The sequence below is a fragment of the Pipistrellus hanaki genome (genome assembly GCF_964339955.1).
Source record: "Pipistrellus hanaki genome assembly, chromosome: 2".
In the NCBI taxonomy this organism is placed as follows: domain Eukaryota; kingdom Metazoa; phylum Chordata; class Mammalia; order Chiroptera; family Vespertilionidae; genus Pipistrellus; species Pipistrellus hanaki.
The window spans coordinates 62,249,058-62,265,098 of record NC_140504.1 but is presented as its reverse complement, the minus strand read 5'-3'; the positions used below and the strand labels follow the sequence as shown (position 1 = coordinate 62,265,098).

Sequence of the window (16,041 nt, the reverse complement as noted above, 5' to 3'; positions counted from 1 at the left end):
TCTCTTCAATAAATGGTGTTGGGAAAATTGGACAGATACATGCAAAAGAATGAAACTAGATCACCAACTTACACCATACACAAAAATAAACTCAAAATGGATACAGGACTTAAACATCAGACGGGAAACCATAAAAATACTAGAAGCATCCACAGGCAACAAAATCTCAGACATATGCCTAAAGAACTTCTTCACTGATACTGCCCCTAGGGCAATGGAAGCTAAAGAGAAAATAAACAAATGGGACTACATCAAAATAAAAAGCTTTTTTACAGCAAAAGAAACCATCAACAAAACAACAAGAAAGCCCACTGTGTGGGAGAACATATTTGCAAATGTTACCACTGATAAAGGTTTAATCTCCAACATCTACAAACAGCTTATACAACTAAATAAAAGGAAGATGAATGATCCAATTAAAAAATGGGCAATGGACCTAAATAGAATATTTTCAAAAAAAGACAGAAGGAAGGCCAAAAGGCACATGAAAACATGCTCAAAGTCACTAATTATCCGAGAGATGCAAATCAAAACAACAATGCGGTACCATCTCACACCTGTCAGAATGGCCAACATCAACAAATCAACAAACGACAAGTGTTGGCGAGGTTGTGGAGAAAAAGGAACCCTCGTGCACTGCTGGTGGGAATGTAGACTGGTGCAACCACTCTGGAGAACAGTATGGAGTTTCCTCAAAAAACTGAAAATGGAACTCCCATTTGACCCAGTAATCCCACTCCTAGGAATATATCCCAAGAAACTAGAAACACCAATCAGAAAGGATATATGCACCCCTATGTTCATAGCAGCACAGTCTACAATAGCTAGAATCTGGAAACATCCTAGGTGCCCGTCAGCAGATGATTGGATCAAAAAACTTTGGTACATCTACACAATGGAATACTATGCTGCCATAAAAAAGAAGGAATTCTCATCATTTGCAGCAACCTGGATAGAACTAGAGAACATCATGCTGAGTGAAATAAGCCTGTCAATGAAAGAGAAATACCACATGGCCTCACTCATTTATGGATATTAAAAAACATTATAAACTGACAAACCAAAAGATAGATATAGAGACAGTAAAGCAACAAGTAGACTGTAAAATTACAGCGGGGAGAGTAGGGAGATCTGGGGGAGATAAGAGATCAACCAAAGGACTTGTATACATGCATATAAGTACAACCAATGGACACAAAACTCTGGGGAGGGAGGGTATGTATGGGGGGGGGGCAATGTTAAAATATGTACACAGATAATAATTTAATAAAAAAAAAAATTTAAAAAAAAAAAATAAAAAAATAAAATAAAATAAAAAACTAGATGCTTGGTGCATGAAATATGTGCATGGGGGAGTTCCCCTTAGCCCAGCCTGCATACTCTCACAATCCTAGACCACTGGCTCCTAAGCACTCATCTGTCTGCCTGCCTGCCTGGTCAACTCTTACTGCCCCCCCCCCCTTTCTGTCATGGTCACCCCCAACTGCCCCCATGCCAGTGTGCTTATCCCCAACTGCCTTCCCTACGGGCCTGCTCACCCCCAATGCCCCCTCTGCTGGCCTGCTTGCCCCCAACTGTACCCTTGCTGGCCTGCTCATTCCAAACTGCCCCCTGCTGGCCTGATCACCTCCAACTGACCCCCACTGACATTCTGCTCACCCCCAATTGCCCCCCCACCCCCCCACACCAGCCCCGCCCCCACACCAGCTGGTGGTATGCTTGCCCCCCCCCACACCAGCCCCGCCCCCACACCAGCTGGTGGTATGCTTGCCCCCCCCACACACCAGCCCCGCCCCCACACCAGCTGGTGGTATGCTTGCCCCCACCAGCCCCGCCCCCACACCAGCCTGATCACTCACATCTCCATCCCTTCCTGGCCTGCTCACCCCCAACTGCCCCCCTGATGGTCTGCTTACCTCCAATGGCCCTGCCCCCCACCAGCCTGATCACCCACAACTGCCCTCCCCTCTTAGCCTCTCACTGCCTCTACCTCTGGCCCCACCACCATGGCTTTGTCCAGAAAAATGTCCAGAAGGTCTCCTAGAAGGTCTTTCAGTCTAATTTGCATATTACCCTTTTATTAGTATAGATAGAGGCCTGTTGCATGAGTGAGGCCTGAAGGGTGTCCCAGATTAGTGTGGATGTTTTCCTGGGGACACGGGGCAGCCTGGGTGAGGGGCTGAGGGCCGTTTTTAGGCTGGTCAAAGCCCCCAGTGGGGACCCTCACCCTATGGGGGTGTGGCCAGCTTGGGTGAGGGGCTGAGGTCTATTTTCAAGCTAGCCACACCCCTTCAGGGTGGGGGTCCCCACTGGGGTGCCTGGCAAGTCTGGGTGAGGGGCTGAGGGCTGTTCTCAGGCTGGCCACACCCCCGTGATCCAGGCTCTCAGCCTCTCCTTTTTTGCTTTTTTTTTTTTTTTTTTTTTTTTTCAGTGCTTACTTGAGTGGAGACCAGGGCCAGCTGGAAGCAGGTATCTGGGATGTATTCATCTTCTATAATTGAAACTTGGTAGCCTTGAGCAGAGGCCACAGCCATCTTAGTTGGATTCATTTGCATACTTTCCCCTGATTGGCTAGTGGGTGTGGCTTGTGGGTGTAGCAGAGGTACAGTCAATTTTCATGTTTCTCTTTTATTAGATAGGATATGTGTGTGTGCTTTTATAGATTGACAGATATGATCAAGCTAGAGAAACGATTCTGGGACCTAGAAAGGCTTCATTAATGGACAAGACAAATATATAGTATATGTTTTTTAAAAAAAACATTGTTTGAGTGTAAGAACAGGCAGTTGTCTGGACAGCCCATCCAACTCTTGGAGGAAATGCACCAGCAAGTACTCCCCTCGTCTGGCAATTATGACCATCTCTGCAATTAATTAAGTGGTAATGGGAGACAATGAGCAACAGTGAACAATAGGGGTCCCTTTCTGAGGCTCTTCTTGCTCTTCCCTTCAAAGTCTTTTATTGGGACCTTTAGATAGGTCTGCATCACCAGTACTTTGCCCTTGTCCCATGTTCCTGCCAGACTAGCTTTTCTGCACTGAGAAACCCCTATCAAAATTATGTGGGGTGTCCAGGCAGGTGGCTCAGTTGATTGAAGCATCACCTCATATAACAAAGGATTATGGGCTTTATTCAGGGCACATACCTGGGTTGCTGGTATGATCCCCAGTTCTGGGGGGCAGTGATAGATTTCTCTCTCTCTCTTCTCTCTCTCTCTCTCTCTCTCTCTCTCTCTCTCTCTCTCTCTCTCTCTCTCTCTCTCTCTCTCTCTTTCCTCCCCTTCTTCCCCCCCCCCCCCCCGGCTTCCACTCTTTCTAAAAATCAATAGAAAAATATCCTCACTCCACAGGTGTCAATAAAAATATATTCTAAGGTGAGGATTAAAAAAATTTTATCTGGGGTGATTTTTAATGTGAGGATTCTAGAGCTATATGCTGAATCTCCTGAAGCAGAATTTCTTAGTGCTGGGAGTTGGTTATCTGCAGTTCAGCAAGTTCTTCAAGTTGTTTTTATGTGCCATAAGATTTGAGAATCACTCAAAGTTCATGTCCATGCACTTTTTGGTACAAAAATCAACATTATATTTATTCCAAATAAGTTTTAATAACTTTACCTTCTTATTGGGAATAGTCTTTTTTAAAAAATATATTTTATCGATTTTTTTTGCCCCCCTCCCTCCCTCCCATATATACCCTCCCTCCCCAGAGTTTTATGTCCATTGGTTGTACTTATATGCATGTATACAAGTCCTTCGGTTGATCTATTATCTCCCCCAGATCGAATAGGCAACAATCTTAAAATCATGGAAAATCATTAAATTATCTATATATTCTTTTTCTCATATTTCATTAATGAAACAAGCCATGTAGTAATACTGAAATAAATTTATTTATTTACAAAGTACATATATAACTCTGACACCTTTTATTTAGAAGGAATAAAAACATAAATGATTTGTGATTTTGGCAGCATCATAGAAATATAAGTATAAATCATTAACAGAGGTGAAATCATTATCAACATTACTATAAGACATGTTAAGAATATTGTTAACAATATTCAGAAATATATATATTTATATATGAATACATATTTAAACTCATTATGAAGAAACTGTTCAGCTTTGTGTGTTTATCTGATAAGGACATCTAAGTGTATCCTCCCTGTTCTTCCTGTTTCTATTTTTAAGAATACCGCGAACCCTATTCTAATTTATCTTTTGTACATAAGTTTCCTGTAAATGCAGCTTGGCTGAAAAAAAACCCTACAGAAAATTGGTTGCTTGAATTTCTAGGAGTAATATTATACTGGATGGATAACAATGAGTCTAAAACAATACTCACTACCCCAATCTAAAGGTTAAAATTTTAACACGAGTTACATAAGAAATGCTCCACCACAAAATCTGTTTAGTCTTTCTGGGACAAAAACTTTTATGGGATGTCATACGCCTATCCCCACAATTTTAGATATTATTTTCATACATTTTCTATAATGACTCATTTGCTCCAGTTTTCTGGGTTTCTTTAGCAAACTGAAATGGTATGTCACTTTTGTCAGCTTCTCTTTTACCATTTCTCTAAGTCACCCACCTTTCTTTCTAGACACTGACACACACACACACACACACACACACATCCCTTCACATTCATTTGTGCAGCAGCTCATGTATTTGTTTAAATGGATTCTAACCTCTGCTGTCCACGCTGTATGAGATCTGTTGCATTATTTAGCAGCAGCACCCAAGAACTCTGATAGCCTGAAACTGTTGAATGAAGTTGCAGGCTATTTTTGAAATAATTAGACTCAAGTACTCTGGAAATTCAGAAAACTGAAGTCATATATACTTGCTAAACTTTTAAGCGGCTGCAACCTCAATATTTAAAACAAATGGTTATCCAGCTGAACTACTTCACTATGTATGATCTGCCCTGATCCCTTACTAAGAACAGCAAGATACAGATGTGGTGACTGAAAATGTCTTAACCCATACTGGCCAACTAAATATTCTGGACTTTTCTCCTCCATTCCATTAATTGTGTTTTAAGTTTGACATCAGGTCAACCATAAAGCAGTTTAAGCCATCAATATTCACCTGCCTGATGATAACTATCCTCACTGATTTTTATGTTTATTCAGACACCCAACAAGTACATTAATTCAGCAGCAGCATAATGTCCATTCATATATACTAGACTTTGTAACCCAGTGAGTCACCACGTGGTTTATAAATGCACCATACATTAAATGCTCCATCACCACAGACATTTGCTTTGCAACCTGACAGGGTGGAGAGAAGCATTTGTTTCTCCGGTGTGGGGAACATCGACCCCCACCTAGTTGGTATATTCCACATCTTTATTGCACGATTTATTCTTTTCATTATTTTATTATATCATCAAGCCTAAAATGATTTCTCCTTGACATGTAAGAAACCTCGACATTAGCTTGATAGAGGAAAATTTCTTATTATTAAAGATTGACTGGAAATAAACGTACTATCACTTCCATATTTATGGTTAGTTAAATTGGACATTCTTTCTCTCAAGAGTGTGTAGTGAACAGATGCAGATAACACATATCTCTCTTCCCCACCTGTGTTTCTGATAGCTCCAAAGAAAATATTGACTTTAAATGTTGGGTAAAATGTAGCTAAGTTTAAATGTTCTACTGCTCTGCTATTCATGATATCACTCAGTTTTGGAGAGGAGATGTTGTTCATGGCAATAAAATAAAATGCTCCAAAAGAGTTTTCAGGCAGAACTATTAGTCATTTGTCCTACGGACCATTAAGATCCAAGCTCCAACATGACTTCCCTGAAAGTGAATCTTCTCAGGTCAAGGAATATTCCTTGACATTCTGTAGGTCTCAGGTAAATGGTATGGACATGCTGATCATCCATGGCGGCTGGTGGGAGAGTGGGATGAGAATTATCTCCTCACACATATGGCTGCATATTCTGTAGGTGCTTCTTTCACATTTCTTGCCTGCCTTGGGTTCATTTCAATGATTGAGTGGTTCAGCGAAGCATAAACAATGCCCTGTTTGTTTTCCTCCAGACTTGGGTTAGAATAAACCCCAGACTCTTCCTGGCCGCTGACCCAGGGGTCATTATCATAAACATCAGGTTCTGATGGCAGTGTTTGGGGATGTTGTCTGGTGCCCACTTCAATTTGTTCACTTCTAAAGGGCCGAGGAATATCAACCTACAAGAGAAAAAAAAATGCTTTAATTATAATTTTTAGATGTCATGGTGCATATTTATTAGCAAACTATAAAAGCGGGCTAATACCTGGGGAGAAATAGTGGACTTTTCCTCACACATGCTGTTGACATTTTTTTTTTTTAAAGATTCTCCCTTATTAAAGGATAAAAGTTTAAGGACCACTATGTTCTTCCCAAATAGTTACTTTGTGCTATATTATTGGTCACTTTTGAGACCACAGAACACTTTTAAATCCCTCTTCAAAATGAAAAGCAGAGCCCAAATTTATAAAAAAAAAAAAAAAAAAAGCACCAAATATTTATGAGGAACTTCAGGCAACCTATCACATAATGGATAGTATTTATATGGTTTAGAATAAAATCATTAAAGATAAAGCAGAACAGATACCCTCTAAGGTGCAGAAAAATAAATATTAGTATTTATTCAATATACAGTATTATGATTTAATACCTGGAATTGGAACCTTGATGGGGTTTTATTTTGGGGGAAGCAAAGCTTAGAAAAAGTTTAAAATATTTCAATTGTTATTTATATCACAAGAAAATTCTTACACTTCAAAAATAGAGTCAGATATCTTTCAGAAAGCTTCTGGAAAAGAGGTGAACTTATGGAAACAGAGATTAAGTGGATCCCGATGCTTTTCACTCTTTTCAATTATTTGTTTGTAATTCCTAGTTATACAAGGGGACTCAGCTGGTAAAAATGAAGATGTCTTCTTATTTCAATTTTTTTATATTCCAATTTTGTCAATCATGTTCTTGAACTTTGGCCTGGCTGCTTTAAGGTATCAGGTCCACAGTTTTTGATAGTCTACATGCCTCGTGTGGCCCTGTGTTGTTTTCACTGCTATGTGTGCAGTGGCCCATCCACTTTTCCTCAGCAGAGTTCTACCACACAAGCCTGACTGGGCCTATTCTGAAAAACTAGGTGTTAACTGTTGAATACACTGCCTCCCTCTATGAGGGGTCTGCGCAGGAAATAACAGGAAGGCTGGATGATTGAGAGTTAGGAATGGTTTTTAATGTCCCTGTGTCCCTGTCTCTTAGCTCAGATGAAAAGTGCTCCAGCCTTCCCGCAAAGGAGCCTGCCTAAAGTTTACAGAGGAGCAGTGAAGAGGACTCCATGTGACCACCGAGACCAGTTTGGCTCAGCGATAGAGCGTCGGTCTGCAGACTGAAAGGTCCGAGTTTCGATTCTGGTCAAGGGCATGTACATTGGTTGCGGGCACATCCCTGGTAGGGGTTGTACAGGAGGCAGCTGGTTGATGTTTCTCTCTCATCGATGTTTCTAGCTCTCTATCCCTTTCTCTTCCTCTCTGTAAAAAAATCAATAAAATATATATATTTTAAAAAGACTCCACGTGACCTAATAGACATAAATATTCAATATATCAAGTTCTCTGTTGAATTTTTCAATCTGTGTCTCTCAACTGTTACCTGGCTTTTTCCCAAAAGATGTCTCATTTCCATGGAAAATTGTTAGAACAAATGGGGTAAAGGAAACGTGGTGCTCTGTGGCAGAACTTATCCTGTGGGCACCTCATCGAAGGGTGGGTGCACAAGGCGGGTGCGCCCTGCTGTGGGGGGCAGAGATGGCAAACGATGAAGCAGCTCTCCTACTCTGTATCTGTATGGCACCGTCCAGTTTACAACACACTTTTAAAAATGTGTTGAGACATAATTCTTGTACCTTAAAATTGACTTTTCTAAGTGTACAATTTAGTGGTTTTTAGTGTACCAGCACTTTTATACCCTTAAAGGACCATTCTGGAATAAGATGAGAACGCTGGCTTTTACAAGTGTCTGCCATGTGTTTACCAGTCTCTTTCTACTTTTGGGTTCTATTCCATGGTTCCCATACAGGTTCCTTTTTAAGAAATGTGTAGTCAGTCTCAGAGATGTAATATGGCACCTTTTCTATTATTTTTTAAAAATGTTTGACTAATCAAAGGGGGCAAAACAAAATGTCGGTGAAAGATATAAATACCTTAAAACAAAATTTCCATGGAGGGAATCTTGACTTGGGTACTGAGTAGACAACACAATATACAGATGTATTATAGAAATGTATCCCTGAAACCTATATAATTATATCAAGCAATGTCACCCCAATAAATTCAATTTAAAAAACAAAACAAATAATTGCACAAACAGAAAAACCCCTCTTGAATTCCAGTTCAAATCATAAACAATTTGTCCAGCTTACGCAGGAAGCTCTATGGCTAGCCCTGGCTGGTGTGGCTCATTTGGTTGGAGCACTGTCCCACACACCAAAAGGGGGAAGGTTCGATTTCCAGTTTGTGGGTTTGATCCCGGATAGTTGGAGCACATTAGGGAGACAACTTATCAAGGTATAACTCTCATATTGATGTTTCTCTCTCCCTCTAAAAAGTCAATGAAGCCAAAACCGGTTTGGCTCAGTGGATAGAGCGTCGGCCTGCGGACTGAAGGGTCCCAGGTTCGATTCCAGTCAAAGGCATGTACATTGGTTACATGCACATCCCCCAGTTGGTCGATGTTTCTCTCATCATCGATGTTTCTAGCTCTCTATCCCTCTCCCTTCCTCTCTGTAAAATCAATAATATATATATATATATATATATATATATATATATATTCAATGAAAAAGCATGTTTTTACGTGAGGATTAAAAATCCTATATAATAAAAGGGTGATATGCAAATTGACCCTAATGGTGGAAATACCAGGAACAACTGGTCACTATGTCGCACACTGACCACCAAGGGGCAGACGCTCCACATAGAGCTGCCCCCTGATGGTCGGTGCCCTTCCACAGGGGGAGCTCTGCTCAGCCACAGGCCGGGCTGAGGGCTGTGAGCACGGCGGAGGTGACGGGAGCCTCTCCTGCCTCCTTGGCAGAGCTAAGGATGTCCGACTGCAGTGTAGGCCACTCTCTAAACTGCAGGTGACATCCCCTGAGGACTCCCAGGCTGTCAGAGGGATAGCTGACTGCCAGCTTAGGCCCAATCCCCCGCGGGGTCCTGGACTGCAAGAGGGTGCAGGCTAGGTTGAGGGACCCTCCTCCCCCAGGTATATAAATAGCTTAGGGCCTCTGGTATATATATATAACTACATTTTGACCAACTTGGCCTTTACTTGTATGATAAATTATTTAGATTATTGTTTTAAATGGTTTCATACTTCTCAGGCCTGATTGTAACAAAATGCAGTTTGTTGTTGCTCACTATAGAAAGAAAGGAAATAATATTTAATAAAAGTTTTTTACTCAAGGACACAAAATATTAGCACCCATCACAATGATGTTTACTGATACTAAAAACTTAACACAAGTTTTTAAAGTTGAATGTATTTGGACTGATTTAAAATTAGGCAACTGGTAGTGAATGCTGAGTGCCCTTTAATATTATATGTAGAGCCGAAACCAGTTTGGCTCAATGGATAGAGCGTTGGCTTGGGGACTGAAGGGTCCTGGGTTTGATTCCGGTCAAGGGCATGTACCTTGGTTGCGGGCATATCCCCAGTAGGGGGTGTGCAAGAGGCAGCTGATCGATGACTCTCTCTCATAGATGTTTCTAACTATCTCTTTCCCTTCCTCTCTGTACAAAGTCAATAAAATATATTAAACACACACACACACACACAAACACACACACACACACACACACACACACAAAACAAACAAACAAACAAACAAACAAAAAAACACCGGAACGAAAGAAATAATAATATCACATGTAGAATTATTGGCTATATCTGCTGCTCACATTTCTGGGACTTTCCAGCTTACTAGATCTTTATCTTTACTTTACTAACACACACACACACACACAAGTTCCTTTGCAGTACCTCATTCATAACTGTAGTATCTTTTATATTTACTATATTTTTAAAAATCCTCACACAAGGATATGCTTATTAACTTTAGAGTGATAGGAGGTGAGGGGAGAGAGAGATTGATGTGAAAAATATCTATTAGTATGTGAACCAATTAGGAATCCAACCTATAACCTTTTGGTGTCCAGGACAATGCTGCAACCCACTGAACCACCCAGCCAGGGCAGTATTTCTTTTTAACAAAGAGTTTCATAAAAAATTTTTTTCAGAAATATATCACCTTATCTTATATTCTTTTTTTAGTTCCAATATTTATACAATATTAAAACCAAAAGGAAAGTCCAAGTTTATATTCCAAGAACTTGTTGGAAGACTTGGCATTGCCTCCAAAACATCCTTTGCTTTGTCTGGGAGGTCTCCTCCTTGATGAGCCCACACACACACACACACATACACACACACACACTTTTGCATAGTAGCTCCAACTTCCTTTATGCTTCTTATGCTTCTTTATCTGCTGGTGTGATTTATGAAGCAATTAAAATTTATTATATGAGGTTATTTATGGTTCGTTCTTTCATTAACTCTCAACTCTCTTCCAGAAAGACTTTAAGGTATTTGTGAGAATGAATGAATAGCGTGAAGTCACATAACAGGCCATGAACAGAGCCACAATCTATGGTTCAGTGTCTGTCTTTTCTGTTTTGAGCCTGTACTGCCACCCATGCTGTTCAAAAATAAATAAATAAATACATACATAATTACTTAGTCTGAGGCTTGTGAATCCTGAGGAATTTCTGCTGCAAACAGAGGTGGATTTAAAATAAACAAATTGTTTAAGTAAACCAATATGTATATAGCCCTTCGGACATGTCTGGCACATGGTAAATGTTATAGAGACTCAAATAAAAAAATATAAATAATAACATGAAGTAGCATAGATTGCATTTGTTTTAACAGATAGAGTGAACATACCAGGTTAATTCCCCTTCCTGTTGTGTCAGAAGGCTCCTTTTGTTCCCCTGGAATTCAAGAAGGAAAATAAGAAACTAAAAGGAGTAAAGGACAACACAAAATTCTTCCCCAAATCCCTGTAAATTGAAGTTGTGGTAAGAATGTGGGTTCTGGAATCCGACCGCTGACTTGAAATTCAGTCCCCGGGAGCCGAGGTGGAATGCCCCTCCACCCATTCCCACCCACACGCATACCCGGGAGAGCGTTATTGTTAGTCTGGCTTGTTGATTCGCTGTGACGAGCATGGCGCATACGACTCGATTTTGTGAATTCATTCTGCTCCATTTTCTTCACTTCTCACTCCCGAGAGCCCTCCAACATATTTATTCAGAGGCAGAGATAGCATCTAGGATATCACTTTTTAAAGGCTGGAAATCCTAGTTTGGGGACAATCTGTACTCAGTGCCAGACACACAGTTGTCCGGTCACCTGCATAGCCAGGATTTCTTATAGCCAAGTTCATGTTGGATGTGGGGAAATCAAAGGATTTACCCCTGACTCTTTCTGAAGATCTGAGAGAGGTCCCAATAGTCTCAGAAAGCATGGTGAAGCTTAGAGAGGGACCGTGGAAAGACCCTGGGAGTTGTGGGTGTGGAATTATGGTTACAGAAGATTCTCTCAGGATTCGGAGGAGGTTCTGGGATCCAGAAGTCCTCAGTGGAAAATACCAGGAACACTTCTGCCCAGACAAAGATTTCTCTTATGGCAGAAATAAGGGTTTCTTTGTCTGACTTAGTTTCTATAGCTACTCTGTGGCCACTACTGTGGGAAAAGGGATGGGAGCAGATGGCAGAGGAACAAAGGAGAGAGCAGGAACGGAGTTGCTTCAGACCTGAGCTACATCAGAATTCTCTATACATTTGTCTCTTATGGGGTTAAGTGTTCCCTCATGACACTGAGGGAATTCTCACAAAAGCAGAAAGGCATGGTTCAAAATATATCACACTTCCCCCATCATGCGAAATACACATTTTTATTATTGTTGTTGAGGGAGGGCTCAGTTCAAGCATGTGTTTGTAATGGCAACAGAAAGTGCATGCAGATGAATTTTCTCCGAGGACAGAGGGCCTTCATATAAACAAGGGCATGTGTGACTGGCAGGATGTGGTGTGGCTGGGAAAAAGAGATTGAGACAAACTAATTCAAATCAGACATGTGGAGAGATTATCTCAATCTCCCTTTCAACACCCTGAAAATTTAAGAGCTTCCCACACAGACCAAGGATTGACTCAAGTAGAATGAGTAAAGTTCCCTCCTTACCACAAGGCTTGGCTGTGCTATGATGAGCATGCCTCACCATTGCTAGAGTGAACCTAAATTAATCCATTTGGCTTTGGTGGGAGGATGAGCTGTCCCCCAGGAAAGCATTACCCACGGTTTATTGCAAAATGTTGGCAAAGAAAACAACAGAAACCAACTACAAGTATATCAGTCCTAGTAGCTGAACCCGAAATGTGTGGCACAGAGCAGTAGAGGGAAGATGGAACCCACCTCGGTGCCTTTTCAGGCAGCAGAATAGGAAGAAACAGGTAATGAGTAGAAGCAATCCTCCCAAAGGAAGCAAGTAATAAAGGATCCATGGTCTGCCCTCCAGCTCATTCTTGAACGGTGGTCCTGCAGCGCTGGTTGTATCTGAAATGCCAGTCAATGCTAAAGGCAGTTAGAAATCTGAAATATATTAGGATCGGCAACATCCTCTGCATTGTTAGAACTTGAAGAAAGGAGATGCCTGCATTTCCCTTCCAGCAAACCTTCCCCAAGAATCCCAAGCATTAGTACTCTCTCACTTCTTGCTTTATTGCTGAACCTATGTTGGTGGTTCTGGGTTACAACTTATTTTTTGTAACAATTATTCTTCATTCTGCTCAGGTTAATACCCTGTGAAACAACAACCATACAGCTCTCAGAAAACAGTTAACCAAGCCATTTCCTTTAAATTGTCTTAACTCATATTTATAATGTAAGAAAAGTAATAAAGCCACTATTTTTATCTAGCCCCATGCATTGAGAAGAGTATTATTGTTCCAACACTTGCCCAAGGTCAGACAGATACTGAGCACACTTGGGACTCAAGTCAACATCTTTCTGATACTTAATTCAGGTTCCTTTAACACAATGCCTTTTCATTGTCTCATAACTCTTTATTATCTCCAAATACCAAATACTTTTGGTATCTCCAATTATTTTTGACATCTTCAATTATGGTTTAGTGGGCATATAGATGGTGCTCAATACTTTTGATCAATGTTAACATGCATTAAGTCCATATTTGTCCTTGATGGCGTGCAGCTTATTTTTGGCTCATGAAATAATTTAATTGATCACAAACAAATTTTAAAATTAAACATTACAGAATAAAAATATCAAAATACATCATACATCTTTAATTTTGTACTTGTGTTCATTTTTATGCAGAAAAACTTTATTCGTAAGTGTATTAATATAGTTACATTTTAGCTTTCCCCTATGCTTGTTTGGGGGGTGGGTGGTATAGGAGCTACTGAACTGGGTATAAAGTGGTTTGAACATTCAGAGTGGTAACAAATGTATTATTCATGCTGCAGCTGCAGACACAGCTGTCTGGGAGAAGGGTGTGAATAGGAATAGAAACGAAGATTCTCACAACAGATAACCTAATACAAACAAATCCATTCAATTAAGAAGATCCAATTTTATTATTTCTGCACCCATCTAACAGTCTAGTCCCCTTCATTTTATTTAACTAGGTTGATACTTACTTATTAGAGGATGTTCTGAATTATTTTGAGTCCATTCTGAAAGAGAAAAACAAGGTAAGTTTTGAGTACGGTTATGAAAAGAATGCAGGTGCATATCAGGTATGACTAAAATCAGAGCCAGTATCTAAGATGACTCCTGCATTTGCACACTAACAGAAACTCCAATAATCCGGAAAAGGACAGTTTGTATAACTTGTGAGTAACTCTGAGATCATAGGCACAAAGGAAATTACTGGGTGGATTTTGAGGCTCTAAGAAAGACTGAGTAAATATGTCACAATCTTCATCTGTCTATTCTACTTCCCTTTTCCTCATTTCTTATGGATAAGGAACAATACAGCCTGTATGACAACCTCTGATACATAGAGTGACAACACCATACACACGCTCAACAGGTGTTCCAAGTGAGTGTGGAAAGCCAACAAGGAAAGAATGCTTTTGATGACACGTTGAGCAATCATTCTCAAACAAAGAGGGTATGTATGGGGGGGGGGGGAGGCGCATTGTTAAAATATGTACACAGATAATAATGAAATAATAATAAAAAAAGATATCCCCTCTCACATGCTGCCTACTCATACCACCCGCACTTTCCTGCTAAGATAATGATCACTTGTCTTTGCAAACTTCCTAATCAGGAGCTGAGCCAGGGCAGATTGGGAAGGATGGAGTTGCAGGCCATTGTATGTTCCTGTGACTGTTCCCCAGCTCTGTTAACTTTTCCTCTGGGACTTTGCTCTGCAACGTGCACTGGTTCATTCTGAAAGGAGAGTTCCCAACAGTGTCCAAGCCCCTGCTTTCCTTCATCCCGGTTATCACATAGGCCAATTCTTAACTTGAACATATCTGAGAATCAATAAATCAACAAGCAATAATGTTGGCTAGGTTGTGGGAAAAAAGGGAACCCTTGTGCACTCTTGGTGGGGAATGCAAATTGGTGCAGCCACTGTGGAAAGCAGTATGGAGTTACCTCAAAAAATTATGACCCAGCTTCCACTTCTGGAAATATATCCAAAGAAACACAAAACACTAATTCAAAAGAATATATGCACCCCTCTGTTTATTGCAGTGTCATTTGCCTACATAACTTTATTAACCACTGTCATCCCGATAAGTTAAACAAATTTTAAAAAAGCAAACAGGAATAATATACTAAAATAGAAAAATTCCCAGTATCCCCCAAGAAAGATATTTCAAAGAAAGAAAAGGAAGTGCTTTTTGTTCATAATACATCCAAAATGTATTTACAAAAAGCATGATTCTTAAATATAATTTGAAAGTATAGTTTTATCCTCATCTTATATCGATACTTCCAGGTATAGAAGAAAAGCAATTTTTACTTGACCCTTTCCTGTTGTTTGCTTTTATAAATTCATGAAAGGAAAATTCCACTCAGTTAAAAACCAATTATTGAGTAATTTATTTGACTTTTCGAGGTAGCAGAGATGACCCAGAGAATTACGACACAGTTCCTGCTTCCCAGGACAGTATAATCCTTGATGGGATAAAAGATATATCCACCCATTATTTTAGTAGCAGGGGATGTGTGATAATTGAGAGGCACAGAGCTTCAATAGCATAAAAGTGACTAGGAAAAAAAATTACTCCCTCAAGGATGAACATGAAAGTTTTCATTAAGAACTTGGGAAATAAGCTGGTCTTGACAGGAGAGGGGAATTTGATAGATGGAGGCAGATGCATGGGGGTCACAAGTGGTGACAGCGACATTGGAAGGACTGTGGTGACGATATGGCAATGGCAAGTAGGGCTGTTAGGCTGGAGTTGAGAGTTTCTTTATGGAATCCAGAAACAACCCAGAAAGATAGGTGGGGATGGACTGTGGAAGGCTTTGAATGCTGGTTAACAGCCTTAAGCCCAGTGTTATAATGCTGGGGATGCTCTGCAGGAGGCACAATAAAAGATTGGGATTATGAACAAAGTTTATTTATTTTTTTAAATTAAGTGTATCGAAAAGATTTTAGGCTGAAATGGACAAAAATTGACACTTATGACAAGGAGGTCATTCAATAAATTGAAATCATTTAGGAGGAAGATAATGAAAATCTGAGATGATCATAAAAGCTGTAGGAGGCTACACATGGGAGAGTGGAAGGTTGTTGATAGACAAAAATAGAAGGCCAAGGAAAAGTCCAGGGGAAATTCCCAATGGGGGTCAGGAGTATTAATTAACAGAGTGATAATAAAAAAAGTGAGACTGGCCCAGTGGTTTAGCATTGATCCAGGAAC

At 40.3% G+C, this 16,041-nt stretch overlaps 1 protein-coding gene across 1 annotated transcript in view; it reads right to left on the bottom strand.

The window, feature by feature from the left end:
- Positions 1–3,918: 3,918 nt before the first annotated feature.
- BTLA (B and T lymphocyte associated) overlaps positions 3,919–16,041 on the bottom strand; it is a 37,670-nt gene continuing 25,547 nt past the window's right edge. The window contains exons 3-6 of the mRNA XM_084874062.1: positions 13,795–13,830; positions 12,548–12,688; positions 11,018–11,064; positions 3,919–6,207 (exon numbers count right to left, since the gene is read on the bottom strand). Coding sequence (XP_084730188.1) covers positions 5,932–6,207; positions 11,018–11,064; positions 12,548–12,688; positions 13,795–13,830 — 500 coding nt within the window. The 3' untranslated portion in view covers positions 3,919–5,931. The remainder of the gene's footprint in view (positions 6,208–11,017; positions 11,065–12,547; positions 12,689–13,794; positions 13,831–16,041) is intronic.